Here is a 14,510-nt window from a genome sequence, read left to right as displayed (position 1 = left end):
ATCGGCAAAACATGTATCATGATCGCGCGACTGTATTACGCGACATCACTGTAAACGACCCGGTGTTTGTGCTGAATCATGGTCATGGGCCCCAAATGGGTTGCTGGCACTGTTTTAGCCAAGGAGGGGAATAGAGTGTTTGTTGTCAAACTGCTTAACGGACAAAGGTGCAGAAAGTATTTGGACCAGACCACATTGCGATTTACAGGTAACTAGGAACTACCAGGAGAGGACCTTACCTTCAGCAATCCACCCACACACACCCAATCAGCCACAGACCTAGCTGCCAACCACAAGGATAATCCCACCATCTCCAACAGTCCAGTCAGACCAACAGCGCTGCAAGACAGCAGTGGCCCGACCAACTCACCCATGCCAGAAGTGACACTCAGACGATCAACCAGGGAGTGCAGCGTTCTGGATCGCCTTAACCTGTAACTAACTCGCATCAAAGACTTTGGGGGGGGGAATGTTGTCATATATGCATGAATACTCTGTGTATATACTATGCTAGTACCACTAGAGGGTGCAACTGTGGGAGGAACAGACAGGAGCTGTATAAAAGGCTGGTCACCACGCAGTGAAGAACTCTGCAGTTACAATAGACAAAGGTCACAGCAGTTCAAGCACAGCACTAGGCCTCATGGAGTTATTCTACAGATAATTAGAGACATATTAACCTCCTTTGTTGTATCCAAGAATCTTGGTGCTCACTCGCTCCCTCATTCACTCATTTGCTCAGCAAGTTGTCCTTGTGTCTCTGTAGCCGGAATACAACTCTTTAAGAGGTGTTGGCTATCCTTAAGTAACGATATCGCCCCTTCCCCCAATATGTGTTCAGCCTATGATTGCATGGGTAGCACAAGCTGCAAGCACAAATTATTGTAATTGGCAGGCAGCACAGATATTGTGTGTTGTCTGTGACTGGTGCAGGCAGTCTGTGCCGCACGCCCAGTTCCAGGCGCGACTAGATTTCTAGGCTATTATACAAGAAAAGGTGCATGTGCTCATGAACCCAATGATGCACAATGACTCCCACAATTCAATCCCTAACTATGAGGCTGGAATTGAATCCTATGATGGCCAGTGCTTCCTGTTCATGTGAACCTTGCTCCAGAGATTACCCATTTGATTCTCTGTGTTTCAGTTAGCTGCTCTGTCATTCAGCAGACAACACACATATCCTTCTGAGGTCATTAGACTTCTTAATACACTGGCAGAACAGGCTCAAAGAGTGAATATCGTACTCCTGTTCCTATGTACATAATACTTCAACAGAGGGAAGGAAAATCTGCTTGCAAGTAAGTGACTCTCTTTGGATCAATCTCACAGGCAGTTTAGAGTATGGTATTGACAGAACCCTGGCAGTGTTGCTGTCCCATCTCATGCAAAGTATAATGAAATCGAAATCTTGGAAAAAATAATTTTAAAAATAGGAGTTTATACATATGTAATGGTACAGGATTGGATTTACTGATCTCAAACTGCATTAGGAAGTGTGTCAGCTGTGGCTCAGTGGGTAGCACATTCACCTCTGAGTCAGAAGCGCATAAATCTAGGCTGACATTCTGAGGAAGTGCTGCACTGTCGGAGGTGTTATCTTTTGGATGAGATGTTAAACCGAAGCCCCGTCTGCCATCTTAGGTGGACGTAAAATATCCCATGGCACTATTTCGAAGAAGGGCAGCGGAGTTATTCCTGGTGTCCTGGCCAATATTTATCCCTCAATCAACATAACAAAAACAGTTTTTCTGGTCATTATTACATTGCTGTTATGGAGCTTGCTGTACTCAAATTGGCTGCCGCAATTCCCACATTACAACAGTGACTACACTCCAAAAGTACTTCATTGGCTGTAAAGTGCTTTGAGACATCTGGTGGCCGTGAAAGGCGCTATATAAATGTAAGTCTTTCTTTCTTTAAAAAGATATAGAAAATGGAGGCTACAATCATTTGCCCATGATGAGGGAAAGTCATGCAAGTAGTTTTTCAGGTTTTGAACACTTTGTGGTGGTAGTTAGACAGCGGCATTGATGTAGTTCAGGGAGCTGTCGCTAGCTACTTTGAGGCCGGAGATAATGTGTGCTCCTGGAAGATTTCAAGATGGGAAGAGCTACAGCTTATCAAAAAATGTTATTCTCAAATTAACCCATTAATTAAAAAAAAATTAGATATGGAGTAGATTGTGGAACATTTTGTTCCAAGTGTAGACCCTTTCCCATAAAAATCTAAAACAAAATGAAGAGGTTATAGTTTGGTTAATTTGGGTTGACTTCTGTGATAATTGAGGTACATTGAGGTATGGACTCAGCACCCACCCAAGTGGCATATATCTGATCCTGATGATTCTCCCAGGTCAGATCTAATTATACATTCAAAGTGTGTCATTCACCAGTTACAGATGTCTCGTTAATTCGGGGTCAGGATATATAGTGCTGCAGCACCTAATTAAATGGCATTATTATTATATCAAAACATTTTGGAAATATTTCAGTACCTGTGTTTAAAGTCTTCAGACTCACATTGGAGTAGTGACAATCCTCAGATTTTCAGACGCAGCAACAGAAATGCTGCTGCAAGAAGTGAAGTAAAGGAGATTTTGGCACTCCAGGGCACTGTTTCCACAGGACAGTAGTTAATAATGCCTAACAGGAGGTGACACTTTCTGTCCATGTGGTGTGCACCAAATTTGAAACAAATTTTTGGACTTGAAGAAAATAACCAAGGTAAGCTGAGCCAACACTACCTTATACCAAGTACATGGCAAAGCATGTACGTTATCAAGAGTTCACTCACACCTTGTTATGTATTAACATTTATCCTTTGCAAAACACTTGGGGGCCAAAATTGGCCTACAGTGTGTCTGCCGTTAATACCTCCTGGAGATGCTAACGGGGTGCAAAACGTTTTTTGCCTGGGCGCGCCAACAACAGCGCCCACGCGGAACGGGCGGGGGTTTTGCAGAGGTTCTCAAAGATAGCGCCTCACTCCTGCCAGAAGCACACTGTTTGACTGCGCCCAGCGATGATGACGTCGTCGCCGTGCGCAGCGTCCCATTACTACCCGGAAGCGAAATTCGGCCTGGCGGTGACAATGACAGCTTCAATTGGAATCTGAAGTCGGGTGGAGGAGCGCTATTTAAAGGTGCTATCTTGAAAAACAATTTTTGTCGGCCATTATTCTTTGCGGCTTGCCAACACATAGGCAGAGTGGCTGGTGGACAGATTGTAGCGATTTTGACTTCAAGGACTGTTCTGCCTCCTAACTATTCCCTTGTATTTTTCAGGGCAGAATTGAAATCACAACATTTATTTTGTTTCATGGGGGCTGTGTTGGCACTCAACCTCCTGCTCCAACGTCACCGTTGGAGGCTACTTAGGCGAAGACAAAAGTAGAGACAAATACAGAGAGACAAGCAAAGGCAGAGAGAAAGGCATAGAGAAAGGCAGGGAGGAGGACATGGGGCAAGACAAGGAGTGGCACAGGGAGAAGCACAGGGAGAATCATAGAAAAATTACAACATTCAGCCCATAGTGTCTGTGCCGCACGGGGAGCAGGACAGGGAATGTGGCCAGAGGGAGAAGGGCCAACAGGGCTGGCAACAGGAGACCTTATTCTTCCAGGGTATTCCGGCAGCAGATCACCTACATCAATTTCACTGAGGAACAGTGAGTTCGAAGGCTGCGTTTCAGCAAGGACGTGGTCACAGAACTCTGCCATCTGCTGCAACCAGACCTCAAGCCTCAGACCAGGGTAAGGACAGTTCTCTCAGTGACAGTCAAGGTCATCATCATGCTCAATTTCTATGTCAATGGATCCTTCAAGGGAGCCAGAGGAGACATCTCGAACATCTCCCAGTTTGCCATCCATTGCTCCATCCGCGAGGTCACAGATGCTCTGTACAGAAGGAGGAGGGACTACATTTCCTTCCCATGACCAGAGAGAAGCAACACGAGCGTGCATGTAGTGTCATTTATTTCACCATCTTGCAATGACTATAAGTATGTAACTGTAACTGTACCTGTACCCTTGTAATGCACACCCTGACCACAGGGAGTGAGCTCCTCACCTGGGCTTCCAGGTATAAAAGGGGGGGTCCCACCCAGGATCGAGACTCTTCAGGGGGGGAGGTGCTGGGATGGGTGATCAGCCATGATCTTGTTGAATGGCGGTGCAGGCTCGAAGGGCCGAATGGCCTACTCTGCACCTATTTTCTATGTTTCTATGTTTCTATGTCCTGGAAATAAAGTGAAGGTCACAGAGTGACCGTGTCTGATATATCCATGCCTCGTGTGAGTTTGTAACAAGGTGCAGAGACATTACAACTGGCGACGAGAATCGGGAATCACCGAACCACGAGGATGGTAACCGGTGGCACAGAGGAACGCTACTGTGTGGGTGAGGACTGGGACGACTTTGTTGAAAGACTCCAGCAGAGCTTTGTCACAAAGGACTGGCTGGAAGAGGCAGCGGCTGACAAGCGGAGGGCGCATCTACTGACCAGCTGTGGTCCACAGACGTATGCGCTGACGAAAGACCTGCTCGCACCCCAAAAGCCAGCGGACAATTCCTTTGAAGAGCTCAGCCAGCTGATCAGTGAGCATCTCAAGCCGGCAAGTAGCGTACACATGGCCCGGCACCGGTTCTACTCTCACTGGCGTCTGGAGGGTCAAAACATCTCGAACTTCGTGGCGGAACTGCGGCGTTTGGCCAGTCTCTGTAAGTTCTCCGATGCCTGCAGTGGGGAGATGTTAAAGGACTTTTTCATCGAGGGCATTAATCATGCCGGCATTTTCAGGAAGCTCATAAAGACTAGGGATTTGACTTTAGAAGGGGCAGCGTTGATAGCTCTGACCTTCATGGCAGGGGACCAAGTTAATTTACGCACACAGCCCTGGTTTCAATGTTGCAATGAACCAGGGAGTTAATGTTGTAAAAAGGACACAGAACCCTACAGACAGACAAGGGCAATTCGACACCGTTCAGGCAGGCATGCAAGGACAATTCAACACCGTCCAGGCAGCCAGGGTGGGCCTGCAACAGGGACAATGGAAAGGTGATTGGCAATTCACGCCATCACGAGGAACAATGCATCCTGTGATGGGACAATTAACACCATCAGAGTGATTAGAAACGGGCCATCAGAGAGGAATGCCTGGGAATAGCCCTTTTGTTAACAGCAATCTCAGCTCATGTTGGAGATGTGGGAGCAGACACACTGCAAAAATCTGCAGGTTCCAACTTTACACCTGTAGGATTTGTAATGTCAAGGGACACCTGGCCAGGATGTGCAAAAAGGCAGTAGCGAGGCTAGTCTGCAAGACAGACGAACCAGACGAGGGGTCTGAAATGCAGGATAAGGCCTGGGGAACTACCATGGAGGCTGAAGTTCAGAGAGTTCATGTGGCCGACGTCCACAGCTCATACACCAAAACGTCACCCATGATGATGAAAGTCTTACTGAATGGCATTCCGGTGCACATGGAGCTGGATACCGGAGCTAGCCAGTCCCTCATGAGCACCCAACAATTTGAGAGACTATGGCCACACAGAGCTAGCAGGCCCAATTTGGAACGCATTGAGATGCAGCTACGAACGTACACCAAAGAGATCATCCCAGTGCTGGGCAGTGCAAACTTGGTGGTAACGCATAATGGATCACAGAACCGGCTGCCACTCTGAATTGTTCCTGGAAATGGCTCTTGGGGAGGAGTTGGCTAGCTGAGATGAATTGGAAATGGGGGGGATGTGCACGCCATTTCATCCGTGGAGCGAAGTTCATGCTCGCAGGTATTGCAAAAATTCGAGTCACTTTTTCAACCCGGTGTCGGAACGTTCAAGGGCACCAAAGTAGTGATACACATCACTCCGGACGCCAGACCAGTGCACCACAAAGCCAGAGCGGTGCCGTACGTGATGCATGAGAAAATTGAAAGTGAACTGGGCAGGCTGCTCAGAGAGGGCATAATTTCGCCCGTTGAATTCAGTGACTGGGCAAGTCCCATTGTTCCTGTCCTCAAAGCAGATGGCTCGGTTAGGATTTGTGGCGACTACAAACCCACCATCAACTGAGTGTTGCTGCAAGATCAATACCCGCTCCCAAGAGCGGAGGATCTTTTTGCCACGCTGGCAGGTGGTAAGCTGTCCACGAAGCTGGACCTCACTTCGGTCTACATGACTCAGGAACTGGCTGAAGAATCCAAGTTTCTGACCACCATCATGACACACAAAGGATTATTTGTTTACAATAGGTGCCCGTTTGGCATTCGTTCGGCAGCGGCTATCTTTCAGCAAAACATGGAAAGCTTGCTCAAGTCCATCTCTGGAACGATCGTGTTCCAAGACGACATCCTTATAATGGGTCGAGACACTGAGGAACACCCCCGCAACCTGGAGGAGGTGCTACGCCGATTGGAACGGGTAGGCCTGTGGCTGAAAAAGGCCAAGTGCGTGTTTTTGGCCCCAGAGGTCGAGTTCCTGGGCAGGAGGGTTGTCGCAGACGGGATCCGGCCCACTGAATCAAAAACTGAGGCGATTCGCCGGGCGCTCAGACCCGGCAACACGTTGGAGTTGCGATCATTCCTGGGACTCTTGAACTATTTTGGGAACTTCCTGAAGAACTTAAGCACATTGTTGGAACCGTTACACATGCTCCTCCGTAAAAGTTGTGAATGGTCTTGGGGGGATTGTCAAGAACGGGCTTTCAATAAGGCGAGGAACCTGCTGTGTTCCAACAAACTGTTGACTTTGTATGACCGCTGTAAAAAACTGGTTTTAACATGCGATGCGTCATCTTACGGGGTTGGGTGTGTTTTGCAGCAGGGTAACGATGACGGCCGACTCCAACCGGTGGCTTACGCCTCCAAGTAGCTCTCCCAGGCAGAGCGTGGATACGGCATGGTCGAGAAGGAGGCACTCGCGTGTGTGTACGGTGTGAAAAAGATGCACCAGTACCTTTTCGGTAGACGGTTCGAGCTAGAGACGGACCGCAAGCCATTAACATCCCTGTTGTCCGACAGCAAGGCTGTCAACGCTAATGTGTCAGCTTGCCTACAGCGGTGGGCCCTCACGCTGGCTGCGTATGACTACACTATACGGCACCGGCCAGGCACCAAAAATTGCGCTGACGCACTCAGCAGGCTCCCACTGGCCACCACCAAGGGGGCACGGAGCAGAGCGCCGAGATGATCATGGCCGTTGATGCTTTTGACACTGCGGGCTCCCCCATCACAGTCCGCCAGATCGGACTCTGGACCAACAGGGACCCCCTCCTATCCATGATAAAGAAATGTGTCCTGACTGGGGACTGGGCGCCCGCGCACAGGGCGTGCCCCGAGGAAGTCAGGCCGTTTCAGAGACGGATGGATGAACTCTCCGTCCAAGCTGACTGCCTATTATGGGGCAGCCGGGTAGTCATGCCCCAGAAAGGAAGGGAAGCGTTCATCAGGGAACTCCACAGTGAGCACCCTGACATCGTGTTAATGAAGGCCATTGCCCGGTCACACGTGTGCCGGGGATTAACTCAGACCTGGAACACTGGGTTCGCAGGTGCACGACGTGTGCCCAGCTGGGCAATGCCTCCAGGGAGGCCCCACTCAGCCAGTGGCCGTGGCCCACAAGGCCATGGTCACGTATTCACGTGGACTATGCGGGCCCGTTCATGGGAAAAATGTTCCAGATCGTTGTCGATGCATACTCGAAGTGGATCGAATGCATCATATTGAACTCGTGCACGACATCCATCACTGTGGAGAGTCTGCGTACGGTTTTCGCGACCCACGGCTTGCCGGACATCCTGGTCAGCAATAATGGCCCATGTTTTACCAGCCATGAATTCCAGGAGTTTATGTCGGACAATGGGATCAAGCACGTCTGGACAGCACCGTTCAAGCCGGCCTCCAATGGCCAGGCAGAACGGGCAGTCCAAGTCATAAAGCAGGGCATGCTACGCATCCAAGGACCCTCTCTTCAGTACCGCCTATCGCGCCTCCTGCTGGCCTACAGGTCCTGGCTGCACTCGCTCACGGGAGTCCCGCCAGCGGAACTCCTCATGAAACGCACGCTCAAGACGTGGCTGTCCCTCATTCACCCAGCCCTGGCAGACATTGTTGAGGGCAAGCGCCAATCCCAAACCGAGTTCCATGATCGATGCTCAAGGGGGAGGTGTATAGAAATAGATGACCAGGTATTTGTTCTTAACCATGCTTTGGGACCCAAGTGGCTTGAGGGCACCGTAATTGGCAAAGAAGGAAACAGGATCATGGTGGTCAGACTAAACAATGGGCAGATATGCCGCAAACACTTGGACCAAGTAAAGACAAGGTTCAGTGCCGACACGGAGGAAACTGGAAGAAGAGCATGATGAGATAGCACCCACACCACTGCCAGCGCACGAGCAACAAAGACAGCCCTCAGCATGCACAGTCCCTGCGGCCAGCCCGGACAGGCCGGAATCACCTCAAGTGACAGAGACACGTGCTGAGGCTCAGCCACCAGAGTCACAACAGCGGCGCTCCACAAGAGAGCGCCGACCACCCGATAGACTTAACCTCTGAAACTAAAAGACCTAAGGGAGGAGGTGATGTCATGTATTTCACCATCTTGCAATGACTAAAAGTATGTAACTGTAACTCATGCATACTGTACCTGTACCCTTGTAATGCACACCCTGACCACAGGGAGTGAGCTCCTCACCTGGGCTTCCAGGTATAAAAGGGGAGGTCCCACCCAGGATCGAGACTCTTCAGTCCTGGAAATAAAGTGAAGGTCACAGAGTGACCGTGTTTGATATATCCATGCCTCGTGTGAGTTTGTAACAAGGTGCAGAGTCATTACATGTAGCTTTGTCAGGATAACAGGCTTCCCAGAGTACTTAAGGAGGTGGCCTTGGAAATAGCGGATGCATTGACAGTCATTTTCCAACATTCCATTGACTCTGGATCAGTTCCTATGGAGTGGAGGGTAGCCAATGTAACCCCACTTTTAAAAAAAGGAGGGAGAGAGAAAACAGGGAATTATAGACCGGTCAGCCTGACCTCAGTAGTGGGTAAAATGATGGAATCAATTATTAAGGATGTCATAGCAGTGCATCTGGAAAATGGTGACATGATAGGCCCAAGTCAGCATGGATTTGTGAAAGGGAAATCATGCTTGACAAATCTTCTGGAATTTTTTGAGGATGTTTCCAGTAAAGTGGACAAAGGAGAACCAGTTGATGTGGTATATTTGGACTTTCAGAAGGCTTTCGACAAAGTCCCACACAAGAGATTAATGTGCAAAGTTAAGCACATGGGATTGGGGGTAGTGTGCTGACGTGGATTGAGAACTGGTTGTCAGACAGGAAGCAAAGTGTAGGAGTAAACGGGTACTTTTCAGAATGGCAGGCAGTGACTAGTGGGGTGCTGCAAGGTTCTGTGCTGGGGCCCCAGCTGTTTACATTGTACATTAATGATTTAGACGAGGGGATTAAATGCAGTATCTCCAAATTTGCGGATGACACTAAGTTGGGTGGCAGTGTGAGCTGCGAGGAGGATGCTATGAGGCTGCAGAGTGACTTGGATAGGTTAGGTGAGTGGGCAAATGCATGGCAGATGAAGTATAATGTGGATAAATGTGAGGTTATCCACTTTGGTGGTAAAAACAGAGAGACAGACTATTATCTGAATGGTGACAGATTAGGAAAAGGGAAGGTGCAACGAGACCTGGGTGTCATGGTACATCAGTCATTGAAGGTTAGCATGCAGGTACAGCAGGCGGTTAAGAAAGCAAATGGCATGTTGGCCTTCATAGCGAGGGGATTTGAATACAGGGGCAGGGAGGTGTTGCTACAGTTGTACAGGGCCTTGGTGAGGCCACACCTGGAGTATTGTGTACAGTTTTGGTCTCCTAACTTGAGGAAGGACATTCTTGCTATTGAGGGAGTGCAGCGAAGATTCACCAGACTGATTCCCGGGATGGCGGGACTGACCTATCAAGAAAGACTAGATCAACTGAGCTTGTATTCACTGGAGTTCAGAAGAATGAGAGGGGACCTCATGGAAACGTTTAAAATTCTGACGGGTTTAGACAGGTTAGATGCAGGAAGAATGTTCCCAATGTTGGGGAAGTCCAGAACCAGGGGTCACAGTCTGAGGATAAGGGGTAAGCCATTTAGGACCGAGATGAGGAGAAACTTCTTCACCCAGAGAGTGGTGAACCTGTGGAATTCTCTACCACAGAAAGTAGTTGAGGCCAATTCACTAAATATATTCAAAAGGGAGTTAGATGAAGTCCTTACTACTCGGGGGATCAAGGGTTATGGCGAGAAAGCAGGAAGGGGGTACTGAAGTTTCATGTTCAGCCATGAACTCATTGAATGGCGGTGCAGGCTAGAAGGGCTGAATGGCCTGCTCCTGCACCTATTTTCTATGTTTCTATGTTTCCCCATGGTGCAGGGTGCCATTGACTGCACACATGTTGCTTTGCGGGCACCGCATCACAATCCTGACATCTTCGGTAACCGCAAAGGTTTCCACTCACTGAATGTGCAGCTGGCATGCAACTACACACACAGAATCCGCAGTGAATGCCCACTATCTTGGCAGCAGTCACGATACCTTCAGCCTGCACCAAAAGGTGTCCCAGCTCTGTTCCAACCACCACATCAAGCTCGCAGCTGGCTGCTCGGAGACAAGGGCTATCCGCTCTCCACCTGGCTCATGACTCCCCTCCGCAACCGCAACACTCCTGCCCAGCACTCATACAATGAGAGCCATGCCACCCTCAGGAACACCATTGAGCAGACCATCGGAGTGCTGAAGCAACGGTTCCACTGCCTTGACCGTTCGGGAGGAGTCCCCCAGTACCCGCTTGAACGAGTGTCCCTATTCGTCATCGTCTGCTCTTTGTTGCATAACCTCGCCATCTTGAGGGCACAGCCATTGACACCAGGCATAGCTGCACTATCTGAGGAGGAGGAGGAGGACGAGGAGCAACAACAACAGCGACAGAGGAGGCAGCGAGTCAATCGCGATTCTGCAAGGGCGGTCCACAACCGTCTCATCAGAGTTCGGAATTCCATCCCACTTCCCAGTTCTTTTGGACGTCTTCATCACCGCATCAATTTTCCCTTCCATACCAAAGCCCCAAAACTGAAATGAGAGACAACAGCAAAGATTAAACATTCCAATCCAAATTTATATCACACCAATAAACGCTTTCTTAATGTATTTAATAATCACCCTTGTACATTTCCTTATATCCCCTCTTTGTTTTAACTATCCTAGTGCTCCATCGCAGTGCACCCTTTTGGCTGCAGCACGGCTGGTGGAAGGCTGATGTGCGTCAGGGCCACTCTGGGCCTGGATGCAGACTGCACCATCTCAAGCTGGGTGGTGGCAGTCTGGGCTGGCTGGGTGACCACCAACGACAAGTGCAATGGCAGAGTGGCCGTGGTGGACTCAGGAATGCTGTCATCCTGAGAGAGAACAGAAGGTTTCTGCTCCACTGACCCAGTGCCACTGGGGCAGCACCTTGGCATCACCACCAATCTGCTGGAGCATAGTTTGGTGGGCTGCTGCAACACCATGAGATCACCGATGGACTGTGGTGGATCCAGCGATGATGGCAGCAGTCAGAGCATGCGTTGCATCCAGCTAAGACTGCATGATAGCAGTCTGAGTTTCCATGTCACCAACCATTATCTGCATTACAGCACTAAAATGTTGAGTTGCTCCCCCCTGTGCTGCAATGGAAGCTCCCACATCGCCCATGATACTCATCATGAGGTCTGGATCCACGTGATTTCTCTGGAAGTCCACTATCGTCTGCAGACAGGCAATGATGAGCTCCATGATGTGCGCAGAGCTCTGTGCAATGTTGGAGGCGGACTCCTTACCACTGCCGAGATGCTCTCAGGCACCCTTGTCATTGCACCTATGATGTCAGAGTGCATGGCCATCACTCTTTTTGTGAATGCCTCCCCATCAAGGTCTTTGAGTCCTGTGGAGCAGAACTCACACGCGAACTTGCCCTCTGGAGAGATGGCTCCCAAGGATCCCTTTCCCCTTGGCCTTGCTGCAGCCTACCGGGCCCAGTGCATTACCTAGTGCAGACACTACTACTACCCTAACCTCTAACCTCCTACTCTCTCTAGAACCTCTTGGGGAGCGCTCAGGTGCAGACTCCACAGCTTCTGCCTGGTTATCTGAAAGCATAAATGACATAAGACTCGCATTGAGGAGAGGGAAGTGGGCAGGAATGGAGCAAGGCATGCAGACAGTATCAGGAGCTGGAAAGTAATTAAACCTTCTGAAGTGGGAGGTGGGTGGGGAAAGTGGTATGAGAGAAGGAGTGGCCACCTTCTGGTGTGTGGAGGGTGGGGGGGAAGTGGTATGAGAAAAGGAGAGGGGTTAAAGATACCACTGTTGCCCACAGGAGGGGGGGGTCAATGTCTCCGCTAGCTATGGCACTCACCACCTGCGGGCCAATGAGCCCCAGCACTCGCTCCTCAAGGTCAGACAGCGGTCGCAGTTCAGGTTCCCCTCCTCCAGTCCTCTGCTACTCCTGTTTATTATGTGCCATCTTGGCTTGCAAAAGAAAGGACCTCGTATGTCCAGCTATGTATGTGGAAGATATGCGTGCAGCAGTTGAATAGCTGTGAATGTAGGCAAGGTATGAGATGAGGGCATGAGTGTGAGCATCTGCAGATGCTTGGTGGTTGAGCGGTGTGGAAATTGTGGTTTGCACAGTGTGCACGGACAGAGGTCGAGAGGCTGGTATGGAGGAGGTGTGGAAGCTTGTACTCACCTTCACTGAATTTTTTCCGGCACTGGGTGAAGCTTCTATGCACCACTGTGCTGGCTGACACCTCCTGGGCCACCTCTTACCATATAGCCCGGAAAACCTGCGGAGATGGCCTCCTTTCCGATGCAGGGAACAGTGACTCCCTCCTTGTCTCCAGTGCTCCCACCAATGCCGCCAGTCATATCATTAAATCGTGTGGCCCTCTCCCTTAAAGGAGGATTAGCAACAGCTATTTTGGGATGTTCCTCAGGTCCACAGATCACTGATTGAAGTTCAGCAATGCTGAAAATGAGCAGCAGCAGGTTCAAATGACCTCCCCTTTAAGAGACAGATTGAGCTGGAGTCAAGGATGAAAGCTGATTGCTGAATGGAACTCAACTGAAATTGATGAACTGGCTGTGAATAGTGCCCTTGCAGCGCTCCGCTGAGGCCATTAACACCTCATTTACCGCCCTCTTCATTCCTGGGGCGAAAACGCTGAATTTCACACAATCTGGCAAGGCATCTCGGCGGGTGCTAAATTTTCTAAAAGTAAAATTTTACCGCCCCAAACGGGGCACTACCGAATTTCATCTCCTTGGACTGTATACAGCACTTTGAATGCTAAGCAATGATGTCACAAATTCCACTTTCAACTTATCATTGGAGCTGTTGACTTAGGGCTTAAAAGGGCTGCATGCAAAAAATCTTTGTGACAAAATCTAGCTTTATCATGGGCTGCAGCATGGCCACTTGGGTGTAATTATAGGGCCAATTGAGGGGAGAAAGCAGCAGTGATTAGAGCGCCCCCTTATTTCTAGATTGGCTACCCAATTTAAACACACTCCCTATGTATTTCCGAGGCAGACAGGGAACACTACAGTAACAGGTGGGCAGGGAATAAGGAGTGCAGTAGCTCTTACAAAGCTGCTGGTCATTTTGACTGTAACGGCATAAAGAGCCTGCAAAGAACTCAAGGATAGAGAAACCCTGAATGCTATACCCATTTGGACAATTTTGATTGTAGAAATCAAAATTTAAAAAATTCACTACTTCTTGAAAAAGCAGAACATGGTTTTTAACACCCATGCTACTTGGCTGGGATAAATGCACTCCACAAATCAGGAATTGTCAGTGTGAAATTACAGATCAGTTGATTTGCAAGAGATCACATTTGTTAATTAAGATATCATGCCATTTATGTGAAGCATATTGTGCTCACATTGAAGTTCCCCAGATAATTGAGTGATTTGCAACTGAATTTCGTCAGGTAGGTAGATGCTGACAAAATATGGCTCATGCCATCAATGATCCCTATATTTTGCGAATGATCCTGCCAGACAGCAAATCTAACCCAACACCCCTATCCTTAAATCCTGTCCAGTGGAAACAAAGCAGATAATACTCACTTTTTTAGAATATATGTGAAATTGTTCTGAAGGAGTGATGGATCAAGTATTCCTTTGCTACATGCAGTCACTCTTCTATTTTCAAAATCAAAACAGAAACAAAATTACAAAGTTCATATTTTGCTGCAAAATACATTCATGTAAATTAAAAATATACTAACACAAATAAGATAAAGCAATATTAGGATACATATTTTGGCCCCATATTGGGCTGGACACTGGGAGCTTGACAATGTTGTAAGAATAAAAGTATAGATTATACAGAAAGGCTGCAGTGTTGAAACAAAATGGAAGCTCAACAGACTTCCAGCATGTCCTATTTGTATATTGTCTTAATTG

At 48.7% G+C, this 14,510-nt stretch overlaps 1 protein-coding gene across 7 annotated transcripts in view; it reads right to left on the bottom strand.

Moving 5' to 3' along the window:
* LOC139228654 (cation channel sperm-associated auxiliary subunit delta-like) overlaps positions 1–14,510 on the bottom strand; it is a 362,402-nt gene that overhangs the window by 121,724 nt on the left and 226,168 nt on the right. For all 7 annotated transcript variants that reach the window (XM_070859874.1, XM_070859876.1, XM_070859871.1 and 4 more), the window contains one exon: positions 14,172–14,246. In XM_070859874.1, coding sequence (XP_070715975.1) covers positions 14,172–14,246 — 75 coding nt within the window. The remainder of the gene's footprint in view (positions 1–14,171; positions 14,247–14,510) is intronic.

This window comes from Pristiophorus japonicus, chromosome 18 (genome assembly GCF_044704955.1).
Source record: "Pristiophorus japonicus isolate sPriJap1 chromosome 18, sPriJap1.hap1, whole genome shotgun sequence".
In the NCBI taxonomy this organism is placed as follows: Eukaryota; Metazoa; Chordata; class Chondrichthyes; family Pristiophoridae; genus Pristiophorus; species Pristiophorus japonicus.
The sequence above is the reverse complement of the archived record's forward strand: the minus strand, read 5'-3'. Positions and strand labels throughout refer to the sequence as shown.